This window comes from Grammomys surdaster, unplaced genomic scaffold, assembly GCF_004785775.1.
Source record: "Grammomys surdaster isolate TR1022 unplaced genomic scaffold, NIH_TR_1.0 169, whole genome shotgun sequence".
NCBI classification, from domain to species: domain Eukaryota; kingdom Metazoa; phylum Chordata; class Mammalia; order Rodentia; family Muridae; genus Grammomys; species Grammomys surdaster.
In genome coordinates this window covers 17054168-17080438 of record NW_021604617.1, presented here as the reverse complement: position 1 = coordinate 17080438, position 26271 = coordinate 17054168, and the positions used below count along the sequence as shown (strand labels likewise).

Below are 26271 nucleotides of genomic sequence, written 5' to 3'. Positions count from 1 at the left end.
CTCCAGGCTCCTGACACGAGGCCGCAGCCCTCTATAGACTTGTGTCCTTTAGTCACATACAGCAATGCCCTCTAGCCCCTCCACAGGTAGAGGCGTGACTACAGGCCATGGAGCCTCAAGACATATCTCCATATTAATGAGATACCTAAAGGCCTTAGGAAAGATTTGCTTAGGATTCCAGCTAATGGCTGGCAGGCTCCACTGTTTCTGAGACCGTGATGAGGAGGCAGAAAATCTTGGCAGTTAGCTACGGTGAAGCCAAGCTGCTCACCTCATGGCCATTTCAAGGAGGAAACAAAACAAGCAGGAAGGAGTTCTCCAGGGAGAAGTCACACCCTTGATGATGTAATTTCTCCAACTAGTGCCCACCTCTTTTTTTTTTCTCCATTTGTTTGTTTTCTGAAACCGGGTTTCTCTTTATAGCCCTAACTCTTTTGGAACCAGCTCTGTAGATCAGGCTGGCCTCAAACTTACAGAGATGCACCTGCCTCTGCTTCTTGTCTTAATATCCTCTGTAGGCTGATATTTTTTAAACCTACTTTTAATAAGGGGTTTTAAATGGTTTAACCTCCCTTCTAGCCCACCACCTGCCAGAGGCAATGGAAAGAAAAGATTAATAGGATAAAGGAGGATGTGGACCTGTTTATAAGTAGTTCTTTGGAGTGAATCCAGTTTGCGTTGTCAGGATATCAGCAGTTCAGTTCACACAAATCAGCAGCAGCAGCTCAGCCCACTGGCAAACACCATTCTTGAATCAGCAACAACCGAGGAAGCAGCAAGAAGCTGCTGGAACACCATCAGAAGTTCATTGGTGGCATTTCTATGAAGTCGCTACAAACAGTGATCAGCCACGAATGGCAAGGCAAACCAATACCACACAGCATCATCAGCGAAGACCAAAGTTGACCAGCAAGGAAGGCTGAGGTGTACACAGCATCACCCACTGTCTCTTGGGTTATATTTATACACTTTTTAAACACCATGTGTTCTCTCAAGCATTTGCTTTAGCAAAACATCACATGCCCTTTTTCCAGGCAGCTTCCAGAAAAACACGTGTCTGTTCTCAACAAAATATCCTCCCACGTGTCTGCTTCAGTAAAAACATCCTCTCATAAGAGTTTCCAAAAAAATAAAAAATAAAATAAAAACACATGACACAACCAAGTTTCCAAAAAAAAAAAATCCCAAATATTTCCACTTCAATCCTATTCTTCTTTGCACTCTTCAGTACACCTATCATCTTCATGATGCAATCCCCTCTGCATAACAGCAGCAGCTAGGGGGCAGGCCTTCACTGTGAGATCTTTTTTTGAGGGGGATACTTTATATCCATAATACCAGCCTGGAAATGTCACACCATCCAGTGTGGGGTGAAATTCAGAGGCTTGCACACCTAATGCAAGAGCGCTTGGTGCTACCTGAGAGGTAAGCATAAGGTATCCCTTGAGACTGATGCATGGAAACTTAGTAAAGGAAGCAGTACAACTAACTCTCTTCAAGGATGCTTACCTTCTAGGCAAAAGGATGAGCCACACAGACACCAAGGCAAATGAAAGCATGGAGATTGGCAACCATCGGGTCCCTAAAGGAGAGTGAGATCTGTTCAATATAGATAACCTTTGTCTTATTGTTTGACAGTTCCGTGCATTTATACTATGAATTTTAGTCCTTTTTACCTTTTAGTCCTTTCTCCTATCCTTTTTCCTCTCCTGCTGGAACGTTTCTTCCCTTCAAGTTCTTCTGCTGCTTTTGATTCCTCTTTTTGCATGTGGCCTTCTAGGTTTAATAATAGCTGCTTGCAAGCATGCTGGGAGGTTATTTTCTGGAGAGAGAGCAACTTACCTGTGGCTACATCAATGAAGAAAATGACACTCCCCCCCCACACACTATTAGTTGCCAATAAGTTGCCAATAGTCCCTCAGGGAGTCGTGACGTCTTATAGCCCCCTCCCTCATCGTTGTGAAATGTTAATAGGTCCAATCTTGTTCGGGTGGTCTTGTGAACTCATGACTGCAACCTCGATGTCATATCCAGAAGATGTCTTTTTCTGCACAACTCCCCAACCTCAGCTTTTACACAACTCTTTCCACCACCTCCTCTATTCTGTGATTTTCCCAGAGCTCTAGAAGGGGTGATTAGATCACCATTGATGCAGACAAATTGTTGGCAGCCATCTCTGCGTTGGTACAGTGGGATCCCTGGAGCTTACTTGACACGCTTCGCAAGTAACAGTGTGGTGCAGCACCTAGAACTAGGCACAGAGAGACTGACTCCAGTGTCTGAGTCCAGGTTCAGCTACCCACTAATGATGTGGCCCCTGGTCATCCATATGTCTTGGAGCAGCTGCAGGAAGAGGTTGCCAATTACTGTTGTCATTGTTCACAGGGCACTTGCAAAGTGCAGTGTAAATGTAAGAGAGTTATTATTCCCTCCGTCTCCAGAGGTAACTGAATATCTACCCACTCTGAGGTCCCTGATCTGTATCAGAATATTTCCTTCTTTTTAAAACAATTTATTTGTTTTGGGCTAGATTCTCTGTCAGTAATCCTGTCTAGCCTAGAATGTATTGAGTAGTCCAGGCCGGCCTCAAAGGTATAGCAGTCTTCCTGCCTTAGCCTCTTCATTGCTGGGATACAAGCATGTTTTAAATTTTCTCATTGTTTCAGAATAAAGTCACAATCCTTAGCATAGTTCTCAAAATGTCTTAAAAATCCAGCTCCATCTTTCTCCAAATTTATCTTCCCGTTTCTGCATATCTCTCTCCCTCCTTCCTTCCTTCCCTCCCTCCTCCTTTATTTCCTTCTCTCTCCCTCTCCTGTTTTGTTTTGAAAGAAAGTCTACCTAAGTAGTTCAGGCTGGTCTTGAACCCTCAGTCCTCCTTCTCCAGCCGCCAGACTTCTGGGATAGCACATGTGCACCTCCACACACAGCCTACATTCTCTATCGGTAAAAGGTGTGTCAGATAAAGGCCCAGCTCGAATTTCCCCTTTTCCTAGATCACGATGAAAATGAGTCTCTACCCTATTTCAAATTATTCGAGCCACCACCATTCTATTGAACTGTAATGATGTCCTTATCTCCTAAAAAATTCTCCAACAATGTGTATTCCTTAGCTGTTACTACAAAAGATAAGATGCTGTGGCTTAAGATATCAAGATATCAACTTATTGTCTTATCATTGCAGTGGGTCAGGAACTTAGGAGTGGCTTACACAGGCTGGTTCTAACTCAGGGTGGTTTACAGGCAGTAGTCAAGACCTTATAGGGTTGGACAATCTTCTTCTGAAGTAACTCCTTCTCAGGCATGAAGTCAGTGCTGACTGCTGGCAAGAGGTCTCAGACATTGCCATGTGAATTCTGCTGTATATCTTTTGAGTAGTCACAAAATATGGCATTTGGCTTGTCCCAGAGAGGCTGATATAAGCTGAAAGACAAACTAGAAAGACCTTTTTGAACCTAGTATTAGAGGTTAAAAAAACAAAACCAAAATTAGAACATCACTTATACCATGTAGAACATGTAGAACGATGAAGATGGGAGTAGTGGGAAGAATTCTGAGATGAGACCTTACAGGGCTCCGTGGCTGAGTGAATAAGAAGAGTTGGGGATGGGCTTGCAAAACTCCTGCAAAATGCAGGACACTGTCAATTCTTAGTGTTAAAAGCATGCACTGCAAGTACTTGGAAATGTTTAATCAATCCATTGTTTGTATTGATGATGGCTTGGGAAACCTGGACTTAGAAACGGTTGTGATGGGCTGAAGGAAGCTTTTGAAGGAAGCAGTTGTCAAAGCGATGCACCATCAAACATACATTGCATACATCTTAGAATCTTGTGTCTGATGTTCAGTTATTCTGCAAAGGGAAGAGCTGGCTATCAGCAGCAAGAGCCATCTCTAAAACATCTCTGTTATTCAGACTGTCTAATTTATAAACGGGGGTGGGGCGTTCTACTGTCTGTTTCCCAACAGGTTTTGGCCTCAAGCATTAAAAGTTAGATTGACACCATTACATATCCAAAGGAAATTCCCCACAAATCATTGTGAAACGTAGGGAACAGTTAGGTTGCAACCTTTCAAATACTAAGATTCCAGTTGTCGCTTTTAAGAACTCAGCTTCTCAGGGCGCAGACTAATCGGCACAGCTGCAAGTTGACTGTTAGAACATTTCTACATTGAGAGTCAAGGTGCTCCAGAGTTCGTAATCTTTTTGATTTTTTACAAGGCTAGGGAGGCCGAATTTCAGAAGAGTCTTGATTGCGGAGACGGCTTAGTGAGCGATAGTCCACGCTGTTCAAACACTAGGACCTGACTTGGAATCCCCAGAACCCATGTAAACCCTGGCCACATGGCAGGGGCATTTCTACTGGGAAACAGGAGAAGCTAGAGGAGCAGCTAGCCTGGCCTACCCAGTGGAAAAGTCAACAAAAAGAGAGACCTTGGAACAAACAAGGTGGAAGGTGAGGCCTGACAGTGGAGCTCACTGGAGCGAAAATGCATGAATGTATGAACTCACCCATGTGCATCCCCATGCGTTATAAACTACGCGCATGCGCGTGTGCCCGCTGCGCTTAACATTAAGGGTTTGTCCAACATGTTTTTTCCTCGCTTCCCCACCCCAGGGAGTTAGAAGCCCTAGGGCTGTCTGTTAAATAGTGTACAGTTTAGAATACAGGATATACATTTCTTTAAGGAACTTCAGTTCCAATTACCTTCAGACTGCCAATTTTTGCAAACTCATAATTGTGGAACTAAATTAAAAAAAAAATTAAACAGTCCTTCGTTCATTTTGCTTTTCTGTACATTTAGAAGTGATTATTTTTTCCTTCATTACTGGCAGTATTAAATCCAATATTTGCCAGTATAATTTATTTTAAAAGACCTTTTGTCCTTCCGGAAGTAGTTTTGAAACTTAATATTAAATGGAAACTTTGGATGAGAACCTTCTTTCTTTACACTTTCTTCAGTGTTTATTCTTCCACTTCTGATCAAATGATAGTGGATTTAGGGTGAGCCGCGAAAAACTAATTCAGGATAGTACCTGGCCTTTTTAAGTGAGGGAGTAAAATGTGGGGTACCTGCACGCCATTGCAAAGTAGGCTCTACGAGGACAGGGCCTTTAGGGAGCCTCCGAAGGTTCAGAGAGGTTGAACCTACACTGTACAACCCCTCAAACACTAGAGTAGCCATGAATTAATTCATTTAAGGCCCAGTGCAGGACTGGGGCTGGCCCGCAGGCCCGAAGCTTCCCGCCTGGGGCCATTCCTGCAGAGGAAGAAGCTGGGCGCTAGGAGTGGGATCCCGGCCCACTTCCTGTCCAGCAGCTCGGGAGTCGTTTCCTCTCGGAGCCAGAGGACAGGGCTTCCATTCCCGCGTCTCGGCGAGGTTCACGGAGGAGTGTAACCCGCAAGCCCGGGGTAGCGGTCGCCGCGCGAGGGTTAAGCGCGCCCGGCTCGCTTGGGGGCGTGGTCGGTGGCGCTGGCCAAAGGGCTTGGGGGCGGGGCGGACGGAGGAAGGGGGCGGGGCCAGAGGCGCGCGCCTTTGCGGCCTGGGGGCGGGGCGGACGGAGGAAGGGGGTGTGGCCAGAGGCCCGCGCCTGTGCAGCCGCTGCGGGGAGAGGGCTGTGGCCGGGGGCGGTTCCGGGCGGCAGGCCGGGGGCGGGGCGGGCGGAGGAAGGGGGCGGGGCCCGAAGTTGTTCCGCGCTGGGCTGCGGGGCTGGCGGGCGGACCGGGCCGGGCCGGAGAAGTTTTCGCTGCGGCTGCTGAGCGAGGGTGCGGGCCCCGGCAGGCGGTGCACGCCCGCTGCCATGGCTTTCCGTAGGAGGACGAAAAGTTACCCGCTCTTCAGCCAGGAGTTCATCATCCACAACCATGCAGACATCGGCTTCTGCTTGGTGCTCTGCGTCCTCATCGGGCTTATGTTCGAGGTGAGTAGAGCGGGGAGGGGGTGCTGGAGGGGTTGGCGGTCCCAACCCCCGTGCTTCGCGGCGCAGACAGAGAATCTGGGACCTGATCTGGGCTGGAGCGCGCCCGGCTGTCCCGCACGTTATCTGCACCTCTGGCTTTGTGCACTGTATCCACCCTGGCCTGGACCTAGGACAGTCCAGACAGCACCCCTAACTCCTCGCTGTGCGGGCCGTGCCATGCTCTGTCGCCCCCTTGGGCACCCACCATATTCTGCAACTCTCTCTGAATCTCAGAAACGCGTGCCTGGCCTCGAACCAATTGCAGAGCTGCCTTCCTGGCCCTACGATTGGGGTTTCCTTTCTGGCGTCCTGGTGCCAATGTGGGAAACTCCTAGATCCGCCGTAATTGCACAATCCCCTCTCCTCCTTTCAAGTGGGGGGTGCCAAACCTTCTAGACTCTTCCAGTGAAACGGACCCTAACCTTCTGTGAGTTCTTCATCCTAACCTCTGAAGCTTGCTCCAGGTGTTCACACGTGGCCCTGGCTCCATCCCAGGGGAACCTTCTGCGACCAACCTTTCTTTAAATATGACCTAAAGGGCTAGTTTTAAGATCTCCTTTGGCACTTTGGACTGTCCCTGTAGATCTGTGTGTGAACTGGACCCAGAGCCTCATCCCCTTGCAGGAGCCAGGAGAGGAGCAGGGATACTCTCTGCTTTTAAGTGAAAGGTGATTTTCCTGTCGCTGCAGGAATGTGGGGTGGGAACAGAGAATGGGATTCAGCAGTGTGCTGGTGCAGGCCTCAGAGCTGTTTGTGTAAACCACTAAGGGGTCAGAATCGAAGGAACTGATGGTCCCTAGTTCAGAGTGAGACAAAACAGTGAGAGTGAAAAGTGAGAAGGATTTGCTATAGTATATATTGTCTCAAGAGCACCATATGTGACATAATGTATGACAGTCCCATGGCTTGAGTCTCCTCGTCTTGAGAACACTCCTATCCTCTCTTCTGTGTAAAGTTCCTGATCTGCATTCTGTAGGGTAGTAAGAAGCTGAACCATTTAAAAGTTACCTGTCTACCCCTGCATCTACCCATGCCTCCCTTCTGTTACTGACACAGGACCCATTTGGCTGATGAACCTGCCCTCTAGCTGGCTGTTCGTATGGTGGCCAGGTCTGAGCTGGATGCATGCTTGAAGCTAGGCTGTCGGGAGAGAAGCTGGGTTTGGGATTGGCTTCCACACTCTTTTGGAAATGCTGTCAGTTCACTTTCTCTCCTCTCCTCCACTCACGTTTCCCTTGAGGTTGTGGAGAAGAGTGTCTCATGAAAGACTGACGGAAGCCTCAGTTTCCCCATGATTGAAGAAACCATTAAAACCAACCTTCCTTATGGAGTGACCATAAAGCTTAAAGCTGAGTTGTTATCGGCAACAAAAGCCATTCCTCCAACCAAAGAGCGAATCTATTTCTTGCTCCTGGACACCTTGTTATTATTTAACATAATGGCTTAATGAGGAGGCAGGGGTCCTGCCCTACTTAACGTTTGCCTCATGTCAATTTGCAGTCCTCCATTCTAAGAGGCTTCTCAGTGTCATGCTACAGTTCTTGGAGGCCAGGGCCAGATCAACACATGTGTCAATCATAAACCTTGTAGCCATGTGCTCCGCAGCTGGCCAGAGCCTCTTGCTTAGCCTGTGGTTCTCCGTGGTGTCTCTAGCTATTGTTGAGAGTTTGGACTTTAGCTGTCTTAGTGTTGTGCAAAAAGAGACACCTAGAGTTTGTACTCCTACCTCCTTTGTCTCCTATCTCTAGCCTTCTGGGAGTGCTTTGCTTTAGATCAGTGGCAGTGTGTGGAAACTGACAACTGCTGGGATTGTCACTCCTAGTACCTGATGGCAGAGAAAGGACTAAGGTGAAGGGGGAAAAAAAAGCCATTTTCCTTTTTCTTTAGACTTGGTCGAGATGTCAACAGACCTCCCTCTTCACGGTCTCATCTTCTCCTGCGGTACAGTTAGCCCTACGGAACTTTCAGAGCAGATGTTTCTTTCTGAAGCTGTTTTGAGGACTCACCAGTTGGAGCTGGTTTAGGAAGAAGGGTTCTTTCCCTTGAATCTCCAGTATCAAAGACTCTTGATCTGTGCTGAGTGTGTCTATTCCTATCTACTGTCTGTACAGAGATTGTGTGTGTGTGTGTGTGTGTGTGTGTGTGTGTGTGTGTGATCAGCTATCTTTGAATTCTGCTATCATTACTGAATGAGAACAGAAACATCCTGGAATGTAGAGGGCAGGAGGCACCGCAAACTTAGCATGGGATTGACTGAATATTTCTGGGATTTTCCCAGGGGTTGTGTTGGTGATGGTGGCAGCAGTGTTGGATATGTGTGTTTATAGGTAGGCATATAGTGGGAAGGAGGAGGTGTAGGGGGGAGCATCGAAAAAAGTCATCAGGCTCCTGAGTTTGTATCTTGGGCCAGGCTAGGATTCCTTCATTCGGGAAGCTGAGCCAGGAAACTGTATTGTAATTCTTCCAGTAGAATGTGACTCTTGTCCCTGCCTTGTCTCTGCTGTTCCTTATACCCTCCCCACACCCTAGCAAGCCACAGCCTTCCTACCCACATCAGTACCCCCACCACAGACCCCCTGCTAGTTACTTCTGCAGCCCTCACGGGTTTGATTTCCCTCTCAAGGATCCCCAAGGCTTCAGCTCTGTCTTTAGGGAGATGTTGACGCCAAATTCCTTCCCTTGGGATCATTTCCTTTTGGGCACACATGAAAGGCTGTCTGGCCTCTGTTCCCCCAAGCTGTGCTCAGACACACTTTTAGTTTAGTTTTGGGTTATCTTATTTCCAAAGCTGAGAAGGCTTCTTCCCCCAAGCCAGGTTTTGTCCCATCTTATGTCTGTTTGGAATAGAGCTGTTCTGTGCAGCCACTGCACTTGGCTAAAAAATGTCAGGAATGTGGAACTTTAGTCCCCCCTCCTTCTTTTCCAGCTTTCTCTTTCTTAACCCTGCTTCGGGGGAGAGGTGGTGCAGGGGCTCAGTTTTCTTCTCTACAGTTTGGACTTTCTTAGGTGGCGTGTGGTTCTTGAGGGTGTGGGTAGCCAGTTGGGGTGTGTACACAAGTCAGATTTGAAAGTATCCATCCCCCCCACCTCCCTTAGCCTGCCTTCCAGTGCCTTGTGCCACGTTTCCAACTGAAACAGGCAGGGGAAGAGGAAAACTCTTTCATTTAGAGAATAGAGAATAAGAAATAACGGGGGGCAGGGTAGGGGGTGGCTGGAGGAAAGGAAGCAATTTCTGCATCACCTTTAAAACATCATCTCGCCACAGAAACTAGTTTCTTCTTCTGTTTCTGCAGCTACAGAGAAATGTTTTTGAGATTCTGAGGGCCATTTACAGGTTTGGTGTTTAGTTTTGGGATTTTTTTTTTTTTTTTTTTTTTTTGAGACAGGGTTTCTCTGTATAGCCCGGGCTGTCCTGAAACTCACTCTGGCTGGCCTCGAACTTAGAAATCCACCTGCCTCTGCCTCCCAAGTGCTGAGATTAAAGGCGTGCACCACCACTGCCTGGCTGCTGTTTAGTTTTTATAGAGGCCATGATGATGTTGTAAGCGTTCGGGACCCAGAGGAATTTAAAGATAGTGGCTGGTTTGGGCTGTTTGGACATTGTTTCTGAGGCAGGTGTGGAAGATAGCTCTTTTTTCCAAGAACTACTTTCTTCCTGTTCTTGACCCCATGACAGACTCGTCAGTAAGAAATATTTGCAGCATATACAATGGAAGCCCACTGGATGTGTTATAGTGTTTGGAGTGAGGGGTTTGTGGCCACCATATCAAACTCCTGGACATACCTGTGGGTGTCATAGCCTGCAGCCAGGCAGCCAGTCCAGTCTCTGATGTTAGGTGAAAAAATAAGCGTATGCACTGTGAAAAGATTCTTCTGTTGTGTTAATAGAAGTGCATGCATGGCTTATGGAGATGCCTGTGGATGCCAGCTAGGTTGTCCTAACTTCTGAGGATGTTACTTCGTCAGCTTTTGTAATTCCTGACTTTATGCCTCTACTCCTGGAGCTGGAGACACAACCTGCTGGGGATGCTAGGGAACTCCAGGGGGGTGGGGGGGGGCTCCCCTCATTCTCACGGGTGAATTCCTCCTGCATGTGGCATTCAGTGACTTCAACCACAGGACAGAAATTTGGAGTTTTTGAGTCTCTCTTGCTCAAGACTTCGGTTTGACCACATTCTGTGGGATGAAGGGACATCATTCACTATTCTCTTTGGCAAAAGTGAAAGATGGTCAATTGGTGAAGTTTTGATTCCGTGTTCGAGATGAAGACCTAGCACGGGGGTGCTTTTATTAATGCTCAAAATAGTCACACTGAGGACTGTTGCCTCTGGCTTTTTTAATTTTATTATTTTATTTATTTATTTATTTATTTATTTATTTATTTATTTATTTCACTCCGGATTTTATTCTCTTCACGGTGGTTCACCCTCCGACTGTTCCACATCCTGTACCTCCTCCTCTTCCCTTTCCATCCCCCCCTCCGTCTCCATGAGGATGTCTCCACCCCCACCCCCACCCCCACCCCCACACCCCACCCCACCAGATCCCTAAACTCCCTGGGGCCTCCAGTCTCTCGAGGGTAGTCAGAGAAGATGCTCCTCTGGCATCTTTACTGGGTTCTGAGGATCTCCTTTCCATCTTTGTATCCCCTCATTGAGGGCCCTGGTTGTCTTTCATTTAGGGATGACGTCATTAGGATGAGTACCTTTCCCCTACATTCTCCAGCATTAGCCATCTACTGTCCAAATGACTGTCCCTGACTCCCCTAATCCCGTTGCCCCAAGAATTCTGTGCCATACTTCTCTCAGATGTTTGTCTTAGAACACATGGGGTAGGTTGCAAAGGGTCTTGGTGCTGCCACCACCAGCTCTGGGGCAGTAAAGAGGACAAGAGAACTGCCCTGGAAGCTAAATAGGTGTCGCTTCTCTTGCTGGCTCTGTTGTCTGAGCCCCTCTGTAGCTCATTTCCCAGGCGTGCTATCCAGGCTGGTCACAGCAGAGCGCCCCAGTCCCAACTGTTTGTGGAATAACATGAGTTGCTATGGTGAAAGCTTCACTCTGGCAGGCACGGGCTCCTTTTTGATCTGCTTCGATGTGGGCAGGGGCCCCAGAAATCATTCCGTGGCATAGCTGATGTACCTCTCATTCCCACCCTGATAAAGCGATGAAGCCAGAGGTCTGATAAGAGCGGATTAGCATTCCCACGGGACAGAAACGCTTTCCAATCAGCCTGTGTGCTGTTAGCTCGCTTTGGTGGGAAACTTTACCGATGCTATCTCTTAACCTCCTTATGTGGTGCTGTGTATCTGGTATCCATTGGTACCTAATGGTTAAAGGAAGGAGAGGCGGAGTGGGAGGTGGAGGGAAAAACATCGAAACTATGAGTAGGGCTACTGAAAAGCCCTCCTTGTTTCATGGGCATGGCTTTATCCTTTAGGTACTGTGTTACCTTGCCCTGATTTACCTCTGCTGTCTCAGATACCCTGCTGTAGAGGAGAACCAAACCCCACTTAGACGCAGCTGGTTAGTGTTGTGGGCTAGCTAACTGTGTGGTTTAAAGCGCTTTGCAAGGGATTCTTCTGGATAGTGGGTGTTTGAGAAGCTTTTCTTCCTTTTGAAAAGAGGAAATGGAGCTGGATTGTGAGTTGGGGGTGCCAGGCCCTCTGGGGTCCCCCGGTGAGTTTGTTGGAGGCCAAGGTTAGGAGGGGCGGCTGCCACGTGGCCTCTCGACGTCTTCTTTCATTTGTCTGGAGGAATTGGCAGCATTTTACATCTGTGAAATGTTTTACTAGCCTCACCCTATAATCGGGATGGTTTATGGGGGTTGTCATACCCATCCAGAAGCCTGGCTTCTAGAGGAGAGATTTGGCCAATGACCATCCACCCAGCGTCAGAGTCAGAGCCAAAATAAGAATCCAGCAACGTCTGGCTCACATTTAGAACACAACTCTGATGCCCCCACAAGCGGAGTGTCTGTGGAACAGAGACACTGGCAGCTTGATTTTTCCTTTGTCTGAGTGGGTCTGTTTACTACCTGGAAGTCTGTGGGCCATTCCACTCTGGAGCCTTTGTGCCCGGAATGATCATTGAAATTCACATCTCCCTCCAGGAGACTAGAGAGAGTGACCTGAATGTGTTCATCTGTCACATGTGAACACAGATGAACGGACAGGAGCTTCCCCCACCACTGAAGTCTCCGCCTGCTATTATCTGTGTGAGATAAGGGGTTTCTGGTTGTAGTTTGTTCGCTGACCTTATCATCAAGTTAATATTATGGTCATAGCTCAAGGGCACATTTTCCGTTTTATGAGTTCATGACTTTTAAGAGGGCAACCGAAGAAACTGTCGACTGTGTCTACAGAAGAGGAAAATAAGCCCCACCCCCAAAGCAGTTGAGAGATTTGCCCAAGGCAATTAGAATAAATGTTTGACAAACCTGGAGCCACACCCAGTCCACCTCTGGTGCATCTTCTTGTCTCTGCCCTGAACTCTAGACTCTATCTCTGAATGCGAGTCTGTGTGGAAGGAAGTCTTGGAAATGCCTTATGAGGTTTAAGAGCACTGTGCTCATTCATGGAACGGCAGTGTACCTGTGCGGTGCTGGCGTGAACTCAGGGAATGCAGAGATGAAGGAGGCAGGGGCTCTGCCCTCAAAAATGTCACAGTGTGGTTCCTTAGAATCAGTGCACTGGCCTGTGAGCCCAGCTACTCAGGAGGCTGAGTCAGGAAAAGTAAAAGAGTTTAAAGCTACCCTGAGCCGCATAGTGAGATACTGGTAAAATGCTTGCCCAGCACCTGTGAGGTCCTAGGGGAAAAAAAGCTCATGTGCCACAGAGAGTGAAGAAGTTGTGGATGAGAATCAGGCCGTAAACTTGACATGTATGACAGGTATATCCTTCCTTAGACTCTCGGGCCTCCACCTCAAGCCACTGTGTTTTGGTGGAAGAACATTAATTAAGAACTAGCACCCTGGCTGTGGGTGTCAGGGTTTAGAAGAAAAGAGTGATGGTCATACTTGGAGATCTTCCCAGGCATACGCATGTGATTGCTTTGTGACAGGGCAGAGCAGCTAGTACCAAAAAATCCCATAGGTTTGGGGGCTTTAGAAAGCACCAATTCCTTGTCACTGTTTTAAAGTCTGACTAGATCCAAGACCAAAGCCCTGGGAGTCCTTGTCTTGGGGGAGGGTCCTTTTCCTGGCTTGTAGTAAGTAGCATCTCTGTATCTTTAGGAAGGAGGGACAGAAAGGGGTGCCTGATCTCTGGGGTCTCTTTCTTAAGGGCATCAAGTCCATTCAGGAGGGCTTTATAATGGAAATTAATTATTCCCTGAAGAACCTCCTAAAGCCATTGCAATGATGGTATGTTTTCAGTCTAGGAACTTTTGGAAGCAGGTATTAAATGTTCTACCCATAGTGGACTCGTGTGTGTTGGGGTGTGTGTGTGTGTGTTTGTGTTCCATGTGAGCACCTTTGTGTGCATGAGTGTGAAGGCCAGAAGTCAACTTGGGTGTCTTCCTCTGTCACTCTCCACCTTATTTATTCGAGTCAGGGTCTCTCACTGACGCCACAGCTTTATGATGTGGCTAGCCTGGCAGGCCGGGGAGCAGCAGGGTCTGCTTGTCGCAGGTACAGACACTTGCTGCCATGAGTGACTACGATGTGGATGCTGGAGATGTAAAGTTAGGTCCTCATGCATGTGTGACATGCAGGTTACTGACTGACCATTCTCCCTAACTGGTCACGGTGGTATCTTAAAAATCTTGTTTTCAGGACTGGAAATGAAACCCAGACTTTGGACAGGCTAGGCAGGTGTTCTTCCCCTGAGACAACAACCCCTGCTCTTGAATTTTGTGGTTGTTGTTGTTTGTTTTTGTTTCACTCTGTAGTCTTGGCTGGCCTGGAACTTGCTGTACAGAGCAGGCTAGCCTCCAGCTCACACAGATCTGCTTGCTTCTGCCTCCTAAGTGTGATTAATGGTATGTGCTCTGCCTGGCTGTTGTTTTTGTTTGTTTGTTTGCATTTGAGACAGTCTCACCAGTATCCTGGCTGACCTTAAACTCAAGGCTATCCTCCTGTCTCAGCCTCTCAACTACTGTCATTACAGGCGTACGACGCCGTATTAGGGGGACAGAACTTCTTCATAGAACTGGGTTACTTCATATCCTGTAAAGTTAGATTCTCTCGCAGGAAGTAGTTCTTCTTTTTCTCCTTAGAGAATTTTAAAAAGAACTTTCATTTTACAGGGAATTCTGTTGAGTGGCTCACCACCAAAAGACATCTGTGGCTACTAGGGAAAGAGAAAGACGTGTCTTCCAGGACAGTGGGTAGATACCGATGGAATTCATTCTGCAGTCTCCCTAGCCCCTGCTGAACTCCGCTCTACAAAGGGAGGATGGCTTTAGTTAAGTCAGCAAGCACATGTTGGCTTCTGCTTGGCACGTAGCGTAGTGCTGGGTTCTTCACGAAGTAGATGTTAGATGTGGCTTGTGTTTAAGGTGCCATGGCTAGTGTTAAAAGCAGTCTGGGGGTTCTTGGGACAAAATCTTGGGAAAATGGACCTCCCCTTCAGCAATTCTTAAGAGTTCCACAGGAAACCCGAAAGTCTGCTCTACAATGCCCGACTTCCGGCTGAGACAAATTCCACAGGACTTGGAGCAGAAATGAACTTTTCATACCCCAGGCTTCTAGACTTTAAGAGTATATTTTTGACTTGTACTTGGTGCCGGATCAACTTTTGACCTCAGTGGACAAGGAATAACATGTCTGCATGGATCCTGTCACTGCTGTGTGAAGGGCAGGTGGCGAACTGGGAAGGAATGCTTGATGGCTGGTTTATTTCCTTTTTCACTAGCAGTTTTTGTCTTTAGTTTGGGCAAAAAATCTAGAACATTTTCCTCAGGGTTAGATCTATGGCTTGTGCCTTGAATGTCTGGCAACAGGGAGGGAAGTGTGTAATACAGAGGGTGAACAGGGGCCACGATTTCTTCCTGCAAATTGTGTGGCCCATGAAGACCCTTCACTTCTCTGGGCTAACACTTGATTTATGGGGGCTGGGGTGAGTGGATGGGCACGGGTGTGTGTGTGGTGGCTTTCCTCTAGTTTAGCTGTCTTCTTCCCACGGGCCTGTACAAGAAAGCAGGATGAGCATCGAGCCTAAATTGCCAGGAAGGAAGAGGAGGGGGATAGAAGGAGGAACCTGCCTTCCTCCGCCCACACAGATTGTGACATATAACTTGGGCACTGCTGCTCCTCCATTGGGTTAAGAACCTTGTCTTCTCTTTTGATTTCATTTTTGATTTGAGCCGGAATCGGTTCTAAACTGAAGTTTGGGCTTAGCATCTAATTATCAGCGTAGCAGAACTCAGGTAGGGAAGGAGAAAAATCCATAGTATAGAAGAATCATAGTCGGGTCCCTCCTGTCCCCAGCAGGATTGACCTGTGGAGAGTACGGAATATAGAGCAGAGTCCCTGCCTGGCCTGACTGTCCTACGTACTTTGCTCTGCCAAATCGGGTTTTTCACCCCAATTCTCTGAGGGCAGTCTGGGATGTTAGACTTAAAAATACCTTTTCACACTTAGTGATAGATGGATGTCTCTCTGTGTGTGTGTGACTCTGTCCCCCACCCCCATTGTGCCCCAACCCCAAATCGACCTAGTGACCTCTCCCGAATTTACTTCCCCTTCATCTCTTCTTCCTACTCTGAGCAACTGGGACACCCTTTCTTCCTCATAATATTGGGAATGGATCCCAGGCAACAAGGAGGAGAGTGTTTGTTCGAAATCCACTTTTAAGAGCTGGATTGCAAATGGGCATCATCGTACTCACTGCGGCAGTCCTTCATGACCTTCTGATGCCTGCTGTCAGGTGAGAAGAGTGAGTTACAGGACACCCAAAGCTACACACACAAACCCTATCTCCAGCCACCTCCTCGGCCCACCAAAAGAATGGAATTAGTCATTACAGCTAACATTTGGAACACTACAGCTTGGGGACCAGTGAGATCGCTTTGGGCAGTAAAGGGCCCTTGCTACTGTACTGAGCCTGATGATGTGAGTTCAGTCTCTGGAACACATGTTAGTAGAGAGAAGCTACAATACCTATAAGTTGTCCTCTGACTTATACACACACACACACACACACACACACACACACACACACACACAATAAATAAATAAATCGATAAAATGAAATATCACATCAATAGCCACCTAATTAACTGTGGCCATATTTAACTATTTAAAGTTAATTTTAAAACCCTATGAGAAATTCCGCTTTAGATAGACTATTTCGATCACGGAATGTTCTCTTGAATGGTGCTGCTTGCTACGTTGCTTACTGACTCTGCCTTTTGTTTTCGTGGTAACGAGATAGGAAGAGGTCCTTGCGATCTGGCTCTGCTAGGAAACCATTATAGGCTATAGTTATAGGCAGAGGTCAAGGTCACGTGTAGACCTGCAGCTAGGCTGCTAGAGTTTGCATTCTGCTCTAGCCCTGCTATGTTGGTAAACGGACCTTTGTATTTCTGTTTCCTCATGCTTACTGGAGGATTAAAACTGTGTCATAGAGATGTTGGGAGTACTGAAGTGTTATACACATAATATATTAACATATTTTAATTATATTAATATGTAACACATGAAAAGGGTACTAGATACAGGTATGGATAAGAGCCTCGGACTTGTGGCTTATTGCTTATTACATCCTGAACGTGCAGGATGGTATCTCAGCGATATATCACTCCTCTTTGTGACAGTATCATCCATTTGGAACAGAGCCAAGAAACAGGATGCAGGTCAGAGCTGATGATGGCCTCGAACCCCTGCCAGGAACCCCACAACTCGGCCTGCCCTCCAGGTCCAAGTCACATCTTACTTGCACTTCACCTGAATATGTGTGTTGGTTGAGACTATGCCAGGTTGTTGAACACAGGCTATTGGAGAATCTAGCACATTCTCTGCCACCAAGCTAATTGCCCTATCATTTCATGTTTGCAGCTGGGTCTCACCCCCAAGGTATTTCATTACAGAGATGCAAGTATATCCCATGTGCTAAAGAAAGAACCTAGAAGCCTTCCCAACCTGTGTCTGAGCATAGATTTTTTTTCACATCCACAATAACTAATATTAGAATTTGGAGCCTCAAATGATCCTTTTGGAAGTTAGCTGTCCAGAGCTGTTCATTTCAAGAGCTTCCGGGAAGTGCTAGTTTTATAACACAGAAGCAAAAAATTGAGCATGTCTGCTGAGTTCCCTATTACCCGGGCAATGTGAAAGAAGCAGTTTTGGTTTCTTTTCATGATGCTTGGGATGTGCTAATTCACTACTGTGCACCTACTTGGCCTCTTCTTTCCTTCCCTCTCTCCTTCTCACTATCTGTTCCTTCTCCCATCCATCAGGTACAGCTACTCTGTGGAAGGCATGAATTCTGAATGGGAAGGCAGCTGACATATTTGTTGACAAACTAACTTGAGAAGGAAGAGAAGGTGGTGGTACCTTGTGGCCATGTTTCCCTGAGTTGTCTGAGTGCAAATTGCTACAGGTGTGACAGTTATGGGTTGCCAGATTGTGACAGGTGTCTTATCCCATCTTTAGCATTCAGCTATTCCGTAGCCAGACGCAACTTGTCCAGCATTACTGGCTTCAGGGAGGGGTGTCTGGAGTGATCTGGTTCCTGTCTCTCATCCTGCAATGCTGATTGAATGGTGTTTGTCACTGTCAGGATTTCTGTTGCTGTGATAAAACACCATGACCAAAAGCAACTTGGGGAGCAAAGGGTGGATTTCATCTTATAGTAGTAGTCCATTATCTGAGGAGGTCAGGGCAGGAACTCAACCTGGAGAGGCAGGAACTGATGAAGAGACCATGGAGGAGTGCTGCTCTGTTTGTTCCTTACAGCTTGCTCAGCCTGCTTTCTTACACATTCCCCCAGGACCATCAGCCCAGGGATGGTACAACCTACAATGGGCTGGGCCCTTCCACATCATCAGCCAGGTAGAAGCACCAAGGCTTGCCTGTAGGCTAATCTGGCAGGTCCATTTTCTCATTTAAGGCTCCCTCTTCTCTGATAATTCTAGCTTGTGTGAAGTGGGCATAAACCTAGCCAGCACAGGGTTTTAATAAAGCCATCATTTTTGGATGCTGAAAGCACATAGGGAAAAGATACATTGTATAACCGCAAAGACCTTACCTTTCCTCCTGGAAGGGTGGCAGGCATGAAGCATGTGGTCACTTGAGGCTGGGCTTTCCATACTGAGCTGTCATATTGGTATTCTGTGTAGCATGGAGTGGCAATGAATGTATGTGGTTATCTACCAGAGAGGGAGCTTTGAGATTATGAGGAAAACATTCCTAACTAAGTAAGACTGGGGAATAGAGTGGCTAAGAAGGACGTAGGCAGAGGAGCAGTGTATCCTCATGGAAGGTAGGGCTAGTGTGGAACCAGCTTTCTCAGCTGATGGATGATAATACTGCTTGCTCAGAAGAACAAAGGGGAAAGAGCCTACAAGAGGGAAGGTGGGGATGGATCACAGAGGCCTTGGAGGTCATACCCAGAGTGGAGCTCTTATCCTGGAGGTAGTCAGGAATCTTTGAGAGTTTTCAGGAGGACAGTGTTATGAGGAGGTTGCTCTGGAGACAGTGGAGAGAGGCAGGCAGGGTGAGATGGAATGTAGGGTCTGGGCAGGCAGCTATGGGGCTGGTCCGTGTGAGAACTCCCACTTGGGAAATCTTTCTTTGTGTCAACTTCTGGCCTGGAAGTGAGTACAGAGGCAGCGGGGACCCATGCACCTGAGCATTCACTAATGTTGAGTCTCAGAAGTCTTTTCTGCGTGTTTTGTATGACCCAGGATAGTAGCAAGGCACTTGTCTAGGGTGGTAACTGTCAGTTACCGGGTACAGGTTGCTGTTGTACAGGATGCTGCTTCCTGAACACCCCGTGTCGTTCCCACCTTTGAGCCACACACCCTGCACCAACCCCACCCCCGAATCACCTCATCTCCTCACCCCGTTTTACTGACTTGTGCTACTTTTCCATGACCGGTACACAAGTGTCCGTCAGACCCCTAAAGAAGTTATTGATTTGCATGTAGAATCTGTGGATTTTTAAAAGAAGGTGCTCACACATTAGAGCTTCTTTTCCCTCTGCCCTTTTATCGTCTTTTTAGCTGAGAAGCCACAAAGAGAGTGCTGTGGCCTTACCTCAGGATGGTGGAGGCAGAGGAATGGGAATTTCCTTTATGGAAGGGTTTGTAGAGACGGACGGTGAGGATGAGGTAGGACAAGGTGTGGGTGGAGGGCAGAGGGCTTTACGCATAGATCGCTGTCCGTAGCATCCATTCAGAAAGGCAGGAAGCACCTGCTATGTGTGCAGTCTTTGTGTGCATTGCTCTGGGGAGTACCAAGGGCGTGTCAACACATAATTTTTTTTTTCTGCTTTGAGATGAGGCTGGGGTCCTTATTAAGACTATCTGGGGAGCACTGCGGATTTTACCTCCCAACCCCATGCACGTTTTAGGAGGATGAGTAACAGCAAAAACCCATCATCACTCGTTTTTTCCTCATCCCCGTGACGATGGAGTCTTTTTTGGCATCACCTCCCGAACGGTTCCCAATTCTCTTCTCATCTGTAATTCTCTCTGACCTTCCCTTGAAATGCTTGTTATCCCTTGGATGAATTGCTGGAGGGCAGCGGTTCTCCGCCTTCCGAATGCTGTGACACCCGTAATATACTTCCTCACGTTGTGCTGGCCCCCAACCATATTGTTATTTTTGTTGCTACTTCATAACTGTAATTTTGCTACTGTTACGAATGCGGTATACATATCTGGTTGCCAGGATATATGTGACCTGTGTGAAAGGATCAATCTCCAAAGGGGTCGGTCGAGCCCCATGGGTTGGGAACCACTGCAGTGGGGGCTTCTGACTTAGCGCCAGCCTTTCCTCTTCTCCGCAGAGCTACCTCGGTTGTTTTCAGACAAAGCAGAGTACGGGTCCTTTCTCCTCCCAGGGTGCCAGCCTTCCAGGCATCTGAGTAGCCCTGCCCTGTCCCAGACCTGTGTGGCACACCAGTCTGCTTGTTCTTCCGGAACATCCCGTGTCTTTCCCACCTTTCCCCACACATCCCAGCGCCCAAAGCTCCTCCTTATCTCCTGGTTTCGGTTCTCCTTTAATTCTCTTTGATACTCACCCGGTCAGCCGAGCAGCTGCAGTCCGCCAGGAGTACTCGGAGCTTGAGATAAGACATGAATAGAAGACGAAGAGAAGAGAGGTGGCAGAGTTGTTGGTATCTTGTGTATATAAAGGTACAGTGGCAGTAATAAGGGAGTCTCACCCAAATAGTTTGTATTTAAAAAAAGACGTTTATTTGGACGTCTGTCTAAAGCATGTAGGTGAGGCAGATTGGTTATGGAGAGAGTGGGGAGTGATGGTGTCCAGATTCACCAAGTGTGTGCTTGGATATTTGTGTCTGTTTAGAAAGGATCTTGCTTTGAAGTTGAAGCTGGCCTCGAACACATGTTCTCCTCCCTCAGCCTCCCGATGCTGGGATCACAGGTGTGTGCACCACACCTGGCTTTCAGTGTGTGTTTCAGTCAGGAAGACTAAGAAAGGATATGGTAGTGAAAGAAGAGCCAACTTGTACCGGATGCAGACGGTGAGGACTCTTGACCAAAAGTCTAGAACTAGCCGTTGTTGGCTTAGGCAAGAGGGAGCCATGAAAAACTTCTGAGGAATGGATCGAGTGACCCGAGTTATGACCAGTAGGCCAGTATAGGTCTTTGTATTTGCCAGGGCCTCTCTTACAGTGAAGGAAGGGGTGACTCCTCTCCTCATGTCCCCAGCAGGTCCATAGTAATACGAAGTAGCGATGTGGATTTACTGAGGTGGTCCTGGGTGCCCACAGTCAAGCATGTGCGTTGCACGTACATTCTGTTACCGAAGGCCATTTCAAGCTCCTCTCTCTGTGCTCTCAGGCTACCAGTCAGAGGTGCTTGAGAGCACAGGAGAGGTGCTAGCTACTGTACAGGACAGACACAGACAACTGCCAGTCGTAGCTTTCAAAGAGAAGGGTGGGTGGGTGGGGAAGTTGCACTAGATACCATTTGGTAGTGGACTGATGACTCCAAACCAGAACTGTACCCCAGAGCCCCAGCACCTCAACCGTAGCCCCCGCCCCCATCCCTCAGCACCTGTTCTCATCTGTCTCCCCTCCTCCACCCTCAGGAACCATTTTTATTATTCTCAGTGTTTTCTTGTTGACTTTATTTATGCCAATGTGAGCAGCCATAGGAATGTTATATAGGGCCAGCAAGATTGCTCAGTGAGTAAAGGCAGTTGCCACACAAGTCTGATGACCCAAGTTCGATCCCCAGAACCCACGTAAAGGTGGAAGGAGAGAACTGACTTCTCAAGGCTGTTTGACTTCAGCATGGCTACTGTGGTACATGGATTTACATATACACCGCTCAGACAGACGGACAGACAGACAGATGTACACAATAATATAATGATAAAAATGATAAAATAGTAATTAAAATAATATTTAAAATGATATCGATTCAGCATATCAGTATTTATGCACATATCTGTAAGCATGTATGTAGTTGTCTCCTTGATGGTACACAGTAAGACACAGTTATCTAAATAGATTTGTACCTAGTGATTTCCTTTTAACCAGAAGTCTGGGAGGACTTCCTGCCGGTACACAGTGACTCTCCATCTAGTCATTGGGTTCCCTGTTGATGGACTGTTTCTAGTCTTTTGCTCCTTATAACTGATGCTACAGAGAATATATGGGTAGAAGCCTCACTTTGCTTCTGTGTCAAAATATCTAGCAGGTTGTTTCTCAGAGATGGGGCAGTCGGGGTAAAATGTATTTGTAATTTTGAGAGAGTTTCTCCCTGTCCTTTCAGTAGTGTGTTCAAACCATAGGCCGTTTAGCTATGTGACAATACACCATAGTGTATGGCTAGATACGAAAAGCTCCGCCAGGTTTCACACTGAACTTCTTTGCTGTTAGCACAGCACTGTACATGTAACAAAAACAACAAAAACCTTGAATTTTAAAACAATGTGAACGTTTCCCTACTGATTTTCTTTGGAAGTGTGTGTGTGTGTGTGTGTGTGTATGTATATGTATATATATCTGTATCTATTCATATTCTTGAGAATTTCATGTATCTATATAATACCTAACCATTTCCCTTCTCCGACTCCCTCCAAGTCCCCCTTCAGTATGTCCCCCTCCCATTGTCCCTTTCAAAACAACCCACTAAGTTCAGTTAGTGCCGCTCACATGGGCAGGGTGTGAGGCCGTCTGCTGGAGCATCAGAAACCTACCAGTGGTCATACTCACTAAAAGGGATGGTACCCACCTTGACCCTGCCTCCATCCACTCCACCCCACTGTACCTCCATCCATTCATCCTACCCCACCCCCACTCCACTTCACCTCCATTCACCCCACCCACACCCGTCCTATTAATTTTCTTGCAGATCTACCTGTTGTTTGTTTTGCTCTGTCTCTTCACTCAAAGTCTTCCCTCAAGACAAACTTCCGTCTGCAGCTGTTTCTTCCTCCTTGGACTCCACATATGTTTTCTGGAAAGCCTTCTTCCCCCTTCCCCGACCCCCGGGGATGTGTAGTAACTCCTTCCTTGGCTCCCAGGTTCCCTGTGCTTCCCTTCAGGTGACAGCCCCCCTGAGTGCCGCCTCTTTGCCCCATACTCTTGACCAGCAGTACCTGGAGGGTGGGCCAGTCTCAGTGTAACAGGTAGAGGAGTGCAGAACGTTTGGGTTACTCTCATTACCATATTCAGCAAGTAGGTGGTAAAGGATTGGTACTTAGCTGAGAACTATCTTATCAGAAACTTTTCCCTACACCTTAAATCACGCTACCAACTCACCGTTCATTTCCGGTTTTAATATTTACAGGTCAGTGAGCCTTAGCTCAGTCACCAATTTTTTTCTCAGCTCACATTTTCACAGTTCAGACCATTTGCCTCCTTCCCTGAAGAAACGTTAGCCTTCATTCCTCACGACTGCCTCCCTCCCCTGTCAGCACCCCAGAAACCACTAATCTCTCCCTGGACTTGCCTGTTCTGAACATTTTATATACATGCAATCATACTACATATGGCCTCCAGGCCTGGCTTTTATTTAGCATGTTTTGAGATGGATGCACGCCGCAGCACGCATCAGTATTTCATTCGCTCTGAGCCTCACTTGTTGGTTCCATGGTATGGAGATACCATGTGTAGCTTACCCATCTGTCAGGCGATCAACATTTGAGTCGTCTGGCTCTTTGGAAAGTATAAATAATGCCTCTCTGAACACTCCTCTGTAAGCCCTGGTGTGGATAGCATGTGTTGGGTTCTCCTGAGTGTATCCCTTCATCCGGAGTTGCTGGGTCAGTAAGTAATTCCTGTGTAGGCAAGGAGCCAGGGTTGAAAGTATATTGAACAGTCTGTCCTTTTAACTCATTTTTTTTTTTTAATCTCCAGGCCAGTACTGTATATATGGCCATTATCCCGCCTTCACTCAGCAGTTATTGAAGTTATATTTGATGGACTGTGGGACCCTTGTCTGTCACTCACAGGCAGACGTCTGAGTTCATATGACATTGTTTACTGCTTTCCCGGTGCACTCTGCTTTGCTGACTATGGACGCTGACAGACACTTATCTTGCCCAGATACCATCATTTATTTCAAGCCATCTAAATACACATCTGTGTTAAGCCACTTAGTAAATTATGGCTATAGCCGTTCAGGGACACACTGTAGCTGTTCAAAAACATGATGAGACTGTGCCTTACGTATTGGCGTTGAATGATGCCTGAGGAAAATATTGGCCATAGATCAGCATGTACAGCATCAGCCCATTTTAATACGAAACTTATGTTTATGAAGGCAGAGGCAAAGCCAAGAAAGATCCAAACAGACTGTCAACATTGACTTTATTTACAGGAGGAAGGCTACAGGAGACTTTAGCTTTCAGTGATGTGTTTCTCTTTTTAAAAGATTTTTTTCCCCAGTAGGTGTGTATAGCTTTTGCATTGATTTCACACTCTCCACTTCTCTCTTGAAGAAACAAAGCGTTCGTTGTTAATAAAATCACATCTGAAACACTAGGCATCCGTGTAAGATGTAGGCTGTATCGCATCAGATCTACGCATCAGAGGGCATACTGAGCTAAGAATTTCCCCAGAAACTTGTTGTTTCTGTTACACGCCTGTTCCTTGGGAGTTCCCAGAACTGCCCATGGGGAGCTGGTAGGTTCTGGTCAGAAAGGCACGTGGGACTCCTCTCAGAGGTTCATGTGTCATATAAATTTGTTTTATGACAGGGTTTCATGTAGCCCAGGCTGGCTTCAAACTTAACTGTATAGCTGAGACTTGAGCTCCCAATCTCTTGCCTCTACCTCCTGGCGCCGATATGATAGACATGCACGTTTTTATTACGGTAGTATCCAGTTCTTCTCAGGCCTGAGTGATCATCTCTCTTCAAGTGGTGAGTGGCGCTTCTGACGAGTTGCACTTGATGGAAGGCCTCTTTGGAGCAGATGCTGACCCTGGAATGAGCTGAGCAAATGGCTCTTGCTCACGCGTTCAACTCTCAGTGAGCAGGAGTGTCCGTTGACCCTGGTCTAGGTTGAACTTGGAAACCAGAGTTTGTGTAAGTTAGGGAGGCTAGCTTCTTGGGTAGATGGGAACTACATGTCTGGCTTTCTGTACGTTAGTTGGATCCTGTGGGAGAGAACCTGTCTGCCTACGGTATTGCATTTCCATAGGTCATGATTCATTGTTGATCGGTTACTTAACTGATCTGATCGCCCCCTCCCAGGCCCTAAATTCTTCAGCTTACAATACCAGATGACCTTCAAGGAACCGTTTCTTCATCCTCTTCCTCTTCCTCCATTGTCATCCTAATATGTACATTGTGTTCTTTAAGAGAGTGCAGAAAAATACAGATAATAAAAAGAGAGCCTCCTGGGCCGTTCTGAGGTATATCTACATGGTTCTGAGTATAGCCTTAGGATCCAGTCAGTCTCCAAAACTGCTCTCATTTGCTTCTTAGGTGTTTATTAAGCACCTCCCAGGAGACAATGAAGACAGATTTCCTTCTGGGTCTGATGGTGCACACCTGTAATCTTACCAGTTGGGAAACTGATGTAGGAGGACTACCATGTATAGCGGGACTTCCTGGACCCACCAGCAGTCTAAATAATGACATGGAGACTTACTCATTTTTATTAGCGCTACCTTTTAGCTAGCTTGTCTCACTTAATCTTATTATCCTAGCCCGTGACCCTCCACCAACTATTTCTTCACCTCCCTCTCCATCCCTGTATATGTGATCACCTCTGTGTACCACTGGCAAATCTTCCTGCCTCTCCTTCTCCCAGAGACCCTCCCTCCCAGAAGTCCCGCCTTCCCTTTGCTGCCTAGCTATTGGCTGTCAGCTCTTTCTTACGAAGTACTGAGGCAAGTGATACGCCTTAAGAATAACAATACCAAAATCTAGCCAGTACTCACTCTCTGCCCGTTCAGCCATCAACTATTGAATATACAAACACAACCTTTACACAGTGTACAAGAAGGTAACCCTAACAGCCGTGAGTTTGATGTGAACAACCTAGGCTACATAGCAAGTTCCAGGCCACTAACATAAAAAACAACCCCCCCCCAAAAAAAAACAATCCACACAGTCCAGGATGTATCAGAATCAGAGTTAGAATTCAGCATGGCAAGAAAGATAAAGCACAGGTTAAAGAGCTGGATCCTTGGCGGGCTTCTGGGCCTCAACCTGGACCATGTTCTCATCAACCAGAACTTGGGCTGCCTCTCCTCAGGCTCCCTGTTTGACTGACTATACAGATTGTCTGGAGGGATTGTAGAGGCTCTGTGGAACCCTGGGAAGTATCAGGGCCTGTTACCAAGTCTATGGATGGAGCCTGTGTGATTGTCTGAAACTTTGCTCTGTAGCCGTGCCCATGTGGCCTGTGGTGGGGGCAGGGCAGGAGAAGGACACCTCTGCCAAAACCAGAACTTTACCAAACCCCAAATCAACGGTTTGCCCAAATATAGCCTCCTGGCCCTGAATTCAGCCATGATGCATAAACTAAATATATTGTCTTTTGGTTTGGAGGCCAAGCTTCCTCCAGGGATGACTGCAGTAATTCTTATAAAGTGCCTTTTCTCAGTTTGTCTTGGAAAAATGTCCATGGTGATGTGGCCCAAGTCTTTACATGTGACAGGGGCCAAGTGTAAAGGTTAAGTCCTTAGCGAGGACAGGCTCCAGGTAGCATCTGGCTTT

General features: G+C 47.1%; 1 protein-coding gene across 1 annotated transcript in view; it reads left to right on the top strand.

Annotated features, from left to right (window-relative positions):
* Positions 1 to 5697: 5697 nt before the first annotated feature.
* Tram2 (translocation associated membrane protein 2) overlaps positions 5698 to 26271 on the top strand; it is a 70291-nt gene continuing 49717 nt past the window's right edge. The window contains exon 1 of the mRNA XM_028766750.1: positions 5698 to 5923. Within this exon, the coding sequence (XP_028622583.1) occupies positions 5804 to 5923 (120 nt within the window). The 5' untranslated portion in view covers positions 5698 to 5803. The remainder of the gene's footprint in view (positions 5924 to 26271) is intronic.